At 38.0% G+C, this 7,569-nt stretch overlaps 1 protein-coding gene across 1 annotated transcript; it reads right to left on the reverse strand.

Moving 5' to 3' along the window:
• Positions 1–7,357, reverse strand: LOC113547104 (tumor necrosis factor receptor superfamily member 6B). Its single transcript, XM_026947327.3, has 5 exons — positions 7,275–7,357; positions 5,297–5,387; positions 3,792–4,182; positions 3,179–3,358; positions 1–2,244 (listed from the first exon to the last, which is right to left on the reverse strand). Exons 1-5 carry the CDS (start codon positions 7,340–7,342, stop codon positions 1,943–1,945), a joined length of 1,032 nt encoding a protein of 343 aa, XP_026803128.3. The 5' UTR covers positions 7,343–7,357; the 3' UTR covers positions 1–1,942.
• Positions 7,358–7,569: the final 212 nt, after the last annotated feature.

The following is a 7,569-nucleotide window of genomic DNA, read 5'->3' on the forward strand; positions in this document are numbered from 1 at the left end:
TTGGAGCTGAATGTGACAACTTTATTTGTTAAATCAGAATGCAAGTGGATTTCAAGCAGAATCCAGTTCAAGCGTCAAGCGGAACAGATAATCTAAATCTAATAAGAAGCAGATTAAAGTGTTATGTAATAAATAAAAATTCCAAATAAAAACCTCACATGGCATTAACTTTAACTGGATATCATTCTTTAATGGTTATTCAGCAAATTGCTGTGGTAGAGGAGGAATAAAACACATCAGGATGTGTTGTTATTGGAAACTAATCAACTTTCTAATCAACTTTTAACAGCATGACTCGAAGTCATGTTTCAAAAGCCACTACCCTGAGCAAGCAGAAGCAACCTCAGCCACCACACAGGACCAGGAACTCTCACTGTCTACAGATGAGGTAAGAAGAACGCTGATGAGAGTACACACATGCAAAGCCACTGGACCAGACGTCATCGACTGGCTGTGTATGTAGAGCATGTGCCAACCAGACCTGAATGACCACCATCCAATTGCTCAACAGTGCCTCCATTTTTTTTTTAAGGAGACTGAGAAAAGTCAGCTTGTCCCCCAGGCTCCTGACCAGCTTCTACAGCTGCTCAGTGGAGAGCATACTAACCAGCTGCATCATGGTCTGGTACGTCAGATCTACTGTCTCTGACTGCAAGCCTATGCAGTGAGTAGTAAATACTGCTCAGACCATCACAGGAGCCACTCTGCCTCTGGTGTGAGACACCTGCAGCAAAAGATGACACATGCAACATTTCAGACCTTACTCACCCCAGCCACATCCTGTTCAACCCTACGTCATCTAGAAAGTGATCCCAGAATATACTAATCAGGTCCACAAAACTACCTTCTTCCCACAGGCAGTCAAGCTGCTCACACAACACACACTGTGAACAACACTCTCCTCCTAATCTTCCCCTTTGGCACACCCACTTCTACACTTTAAATACCTAACCTCCAACTTGACCTGAAGCTTATCACTTATCTTTTCCTGTACATGAACCACCTGCTATTTATCTGCACTGTTATTTCAACTTTATACTTGGATTACATTTGACACAGCCATTTTAATCTAATAATACATCTCTTCTGCATGTTACATACCTGAACACTGTGAATCTCAAATCAAATTCTAGTAACCCCTGTCTGAACCTGCATACAGCCATAACAACACCCCCCCCCCCCCCCCCCCCCCCCCCCCATAAGAGATGGAGCCATGCAATCATCTGACTAGACAGAGTGATTTTCAGTGAATAACTGATAACAATAACACTGCTTCCAGAAAGTCACTACTTTTGTATATTTTATTACTTTGCAGGTTTCATGACCTTTCACTGAAATATAAACTGTTTCATTCTTGGAGCAACGATGCTGAAAAAAACGATAAGAGGTAATTATGTTGCATGAGGCAGGTAGTTTGACAAATTATTATTTTAAAAAAAGTACCTTTGAAAAAAATAATACATTATTGACACAGTCCAAAAGCAATAAGAGCATATCATTTATGTTTTATCTGTACAACATAATGTACAAGCGGGTCTCTGTGAGATGTCTAGATCTCTAGCACCTCACATGTAGCTAGAATTTTTTTTTTTTTTTAAATTAATGCGCAGACATTTAAAAAAAATAAAACATAAATAAAAAACATACAAGACTTGAAAATAGGCAAAAAAAAAAAGTCATGAAACACAGAATGACAAACTAAAAAAAAATTTCAGTGCCTTTTTATGATTTCAGATTTATCTATCTAATCTAAAAACTTAACTCCGCCCCTCAGTGTAATGCTGACCAATGATAATATCTCACGCACACTCTTATTAATATGCAGTCACGAGACTTGTGAGTTTCACTTCATCAAGTTTTGACTATTTTATCCATAAATATATATGTGCAATAAAATAAAATGTGTACATGAAGGAACGGAGGCTTCAAAGATGGAAGAGAATTAAATTAAAGTGTTTCTGCACAGATGGACTTCATCTTGGATCCTCTTAATTCTCTGCTCCATATTGGTGGCTAGGTTCTTCAAACCGAACTCGTGCAGCTGTTTGGGAAGGCTGCTGATCTGCTGCTTTGTAGCCACACTAAGACACTGCCGCAGCAGCAGAATCCAGTCATGATCTGTGACAGGCCGGCATACATGACCATTCATTGACCTTGTTAAGGACATAACGAAGCGATGTAGCTTCCGAGTATTGTGATTCTTGAAGATTTCTATAAAGGGCTGGTTGATGAGTTTTACCCAACCTGAAAACAGAAACAGGACAAAAACTTCAGGTTAAAATAGTGCTTGCATCCAGTTACCTTGCCTGATTCATTATTCAAGAGAAAGGAGTCACTGAGAGTCTGCAAGAATGAATAATTTAAGAAAAGACTCATTTTAGAGTTATAAAAAAATGAAACACTGCACTTAGCAGATTACTCCCATTGTATAATTTATTAGGATGCCCAAACCAAACATTCAGGCAAGATCTAAGAATAGTGGAAATAGTTAAGTGGTTATTATTTAACCATACACCATCAGGCAATGTTATAAAGATTTGCATGAGCTTGTATTACTTGTTATATCGCAGAGCTGTTGAATTCTGGAATCTGATTGGTCAGAAGTTGTTGATTCACTTTTGCAAGGTAAATCACAGGTTTATATTAATGCGCTCATTCTAATACGTTATCATTTCTGTATAGCTCATTCACAGGGACTTGTATATGATGTTATAATCTAAGACTAATAATGAGCGTAATAACAATGTGCTGTCTAATCATTGGAGTTTTCTGTGAGGAGACGTTCATACGCACTGTGTCCAGTGTACATTCCAGCTATGCACTGGAAGCCAAACCACAATCCCTAACTCCTTTACCCTCCGGCCAATCCCAGCCAACATTTTTCTTTTGGATTATACTTCCATAATTAGCACTCCAACTATTCAGTGATAAAACTGATAAGTCTAAGATCCTTGTCTTCGCTCGCATTTTTACTACTGTTAGCCACAAAAATGTTATCAATAGTTACTGTTTATTTCCTAGTTGAAATGCCTCTGCCAAACTGTTTCTAATATTATGACTTGCTGTTGATTCCTCAAGTGGAATAGAAATATGACAGTGTGATGAAAGCTTAAAGGAATTTTAAAGCTGTATCTCCCCCTCATTAAACTAAACCCTAGAGATTTTCAATAAAGCATACCATCATCTGTGATACTGTTGCAGGTAACACACACATTGTCCACATAGTTGGTGCCGTGGAACAGAAGCTTCTCTTCTGATCTGCACTCTGTGTGTGGAACACACTGAGTGTTTCCTGGTTGTCCGGCTGAGTAGTATCCGCTCTTGCAAACCTCACACACTGTGTCACTGTTTGGAGTCCCTGTTCAATAATAATAATAAAAAAAAAAGACAAAACTTAGAAACTGCAAAGATAAAAATTTACATTTTTTTAAATCAATGTTAATTTTCTGTTAATTTTATATTTTTTTATAGATATATGAATCATCAAACAGATTTTTTTAATGCAACACTTCTTGTTGGCAGGCATTTCTATGATACATATGGTGATATGCTATTTCACTCATATCGCCCACCTCTAATTAGGGTCCACTGACGTCCTTTTAATTTGTTCACTTTTATATAGATCATGTAGACGCACACTAAAGATATGAAAGTGTATATGGGCTTCACAAGTGAAACATGCTGCTAGAGTAACAGGATCATTAGATACTCTAAGTGATAATTCAACACTGGCACATTTCAGAAGCTAGAGGAGAAAAGACACAATCTCATTACCTTTTGAACAGAATTACCTTTTTCTTTGACTCCGTATCCGCTTGGACACACCGTATGCGGCCGGCAGATGTTCGAGAATTTCGAGTCCCGGTAAAAGCCTTTCTTGCACTCACACACACGGTTACTGGACCTTGTGCACTCCTGGACCACGACATGATCAGAAGAACACCAGCTGCATGGTAGACAATCGGAGATGTAGTTCCAGTACGCAGTGTAGAATCCCACATCGCACGGCTGGCACGCGGTAGGCTGCGTCTCCGTGCAGTGCGTCCGCAGATGGAAACCTGGAGGGCAGCGGTTGCACAGCAATTTCTGGCCAGAGGGAAGCTCGCGCAGGTACGTGGTCTCATTTTGAGCGAGCACCAATGATGCTGCGCTGCTGTATAGCACTAAAACTGTGAGGATAAACTGTGGAAACAAGCACACACACACACACACACACACAAAATACTATGAGGATCATCCACTGGCATAATGATTACTGTAGTAAATCTAACCATAATCTTAACCTCAGTAACCAATAGAAATTATTGTGGTTTTCTGAAGGTTTTTTCCTTCAGCCACATGATCCTAAAACTCACATATTCCCGTCACACACGGTCATTCTGCATATCAGTGTTTCCCCACATCAGTCCACTTATGAAGAGATGTTAAGCTAAACTCACGAGAGTGCATTACAGCACTAAGTCGACGTTGTTAAAATGGATTAACCCCTTAAACACCCAGGAGCCTTACCCATTGCCCTTGAGATAAATGTAGGTGACTCTGGATAAGAGTGTCTGCCAAATGCTGTAAATGTAAATGTAAATGAAAGTGTCCTAATCTTTATTGTCCTGTCATGCATTGGCAAAAACCCTGAGGTCATTTTGGTACCGAATCAAACACAAGAGAATCAAAACAAAATCTACATGCACTTTAGCAAACCATTTCCAAATGTCAGTGTAAGACTTTTACAGGTCACTGAAGAATAAGCCAAGAATAACAGGATCCCAGCCCAAAACCCCATCTAATGTTCAACAAGCCAATAATTTGTGTATACAATCATCCACATACCCCATACAAAACAGCCTGCTTTTTCACCTTTACCTGCAAAGATGTGGTACCATCAAGGACACATCTTTTGTGAAAGCAGGACCTTTAAAATGAGCTCTTTAAAAGTGAAAAAAGCAGAGTATACCTCTTTAAAAGAGTGTAACACTGTAACAAACCTTGCATCATACCTGTGTCAAAGTGTCAAAACAGCACGTTTCATCTGGTTAAACCCCTTCTCTCTCTTTCTCTCTCTCTCTTTTTACAAGACAGTCTCAAACCTAACCGTTTCTCCGTCTCAGTACCGGAAACAACCCCGTTCAACACTCAAACTCGTCCCAGTTCGGCTAGTTCTGTCTCTCTGACCAGGCATTGGGTGAATGTTGAGTTAAAGGCAGATAAGGCTAAGCTAAATCCCCAGCACAACTATGCTAAACAAAGCCCGCGAGAGCGCGAGCGCTACGTGAAGCTCTGAGAGAGCGACGTCACTCACCTCGCGGGTTGCCATGTGTGCCTGTGCGCGCGTGTCTCGCTCCTGTGCTGTTGTCAAGAGGAGGAGCTCGTGCCTCTTTTTAATACGCTCTCTAGTAATGCGTCATTGCATCGTTTCCAGGAAAAAAAAAAACAAAAAAAAAACACCTTAATCCATATAAACAATGAATGAATATGCATACGTCGGAAATGCTTACTGTACGTCCGCAAATATCACCATTTAGCACTTCTACCAGTCTCTCTCTCTCTCTCTCTCTCTCTCTCTCTCTCTCAAGCTGGACTTTTCAGACCTTTGCACAGTATCTTGGAGATTTTTTTTCACTATTCATAGATTTTCAGATCATCAACTGGGTAGAGATCTTACCATTCATAAGAAATCCTCTATTTTTTATCCAGTTACTGTATATTATAGAGCTGACATGTTCATTATTTTGTATATGATATACATCATCCTTTTTACATAAGCACATGGACTGATATTGTATATTATAGAGACATGTTCATTATATAGAATAATACAATAGAAATATTTTAGAATAATATATTTAGAATAATAGAATAGAAAGCCTTTACTATATATACCATACCATACCATACCATATATATATATATATATATATATATATATATATATATATATATATATATATATATATATATAATATGTACAGTCACATATACATTACACTACAGCAAAATTCTTCTCTTCATATATCCCAGGTTCTTATCAGTTGGGGTCAGAGCGCAGGGTCAGCCATGATACAGAGCAGGAGCAGGTAGTTTTAAGTGTCTTGCTCAAGGACCCCACAGAGGCAGACCTTCTGGTCAGTAACCCACAGCCTTAACCACTGAGTCATCACTTCTCAGTATATGATAGCCTGTTTACCTAAACATGGATCTTGAACAAACCACATCAACAACATGAGCAACATAGAAGTTGAACAAACGTCTATTCTATTCTACTGAAAAGATAGTTATGTACAGTAATTAATAAAAAGGAGTGCATGTAAACTTTTCTAATGTCTACATCTAAAGTAAAACAGACAAGCAGCAAATTTCCCCCCAAGCACCTGGTGGTTACCGTGGGACTCTGTATATATATGCTCAAAACAAAACCCCCACCCAAAAACCTTCTTAAACTACCGAGCTATCCTCACAACTAGTTACAGCCATGATTACAATATTACACTTGTTCTATGCAAAGAAAGTTTTTATTCATTGAGCTCCTTCAAACATTTTGCTCAATTCATTCATATGAATGAATTCTAAAGAATTACGTAGTCATTAAACCTAAACCTGGCAAATTTAACAGATTTTAGTACTTGCTGGAAATGTAAATCATGTGCTGGAATAATGTTATCCTTACAGGAAAAACCACCATACAGTTCACATGTGATTATGTGAGTAATATGTGGTCAGGTGTTTAAAAAAAAAAAAAAAAAATCGAAGTAAACATTTCACATCATGTGGATAATATGTAATAAACCATATAGCCTAGATGTGAAAAATGAACATGTGAAAATAAATGAATCATGTGTAAAAAATCATATTATATATATATATATATATATATATATATATATATATATATATATAATGATATATAGATAATGAACCTAATCAATCCGATGAGAAAATGACCAGGTTTCTGTGGCTCTACAAACTCATCACCTAGATAAAAATGATCAGCCATGAATAAATAAAATATTATATCTGTAATGAACATCAGACAGAATCAGAATGTATCTGAATGTAGAGTCACAGGTTTTTTTTTTTTTAAACAGATTACAGTGTAAGATGATGCTGCTGGAATGTGGGCCATGTGACATCTGCTTTCACAACACACACACACACACACACACACACACACACACACACACACACTAATTATTACTTGCTGTATTTATAAGTATCAGTGTTAATAAAAATGCCAGTAATGCTAATAATGCTAATAATCCTTCGCTAAAGATTAAACTTACCTTGCAGAAGTGATGAAATTTTGAGTGATGCTCAAATGAACATTTAGGTATTGTTGCAGGCTAGGCATGATCTACCTCATGATCTATTTACTGAACTGTACTCTCACCAAAGCTCAATCCTAATATGAACAAAATTATACACACCACGTAGAACTGACTGCAGCTACTGAATCAACAAAACGCCATTGCTTCTGTTAGTGTAACTCATTTTAAAATCATGCAGAACCAGTTCCCACCCTATCATACCACAACTACAAACCAGTGAAGGATAAAGCTAACACACACTTCCTCCAAG

The sequence above is a fragment of the Pangasianodon hypophthalmus genome, chromosome 9 (assembly GCF_027358585.1).
Source record: "Pangasianodon hypophthalmus isolate fPanHyp1 chromosome 9, fPanHyp1.pri, whole genome shotgun sequence".
NCBI lineage: Eukaryota > Metazoa > Chordata > Actinopteri > Siluriformes > Pangasiidae > Pangasianodon > Pangasianodon hypophthalmus.

Excerpts from the sequence above, each read along its gene's own strand:
- LOC113547104 (XM_026947327.3), bottom strand. The coding sequence starts at position 7,342 with ATGCCTAGCCTGCAACAATACCTAAATGTTCATTTGAGCATCACTCAA. Across the intron at positions 4,183-5,296 it reads CACACATGGCAACCCGCGAG|TTTATCCTCACAGTTTTAGT; the intron begins GTGAGTGACGTC and ends TTGTTTCCACAG. Across the intron at positions 3,359-3,791 it reads ATACGGAGTCAAAGAAAAAG|GGACTCCAAACAGTGACACA; the intron begins GTAATTCTGTTC and ends ATTATTGAACAG.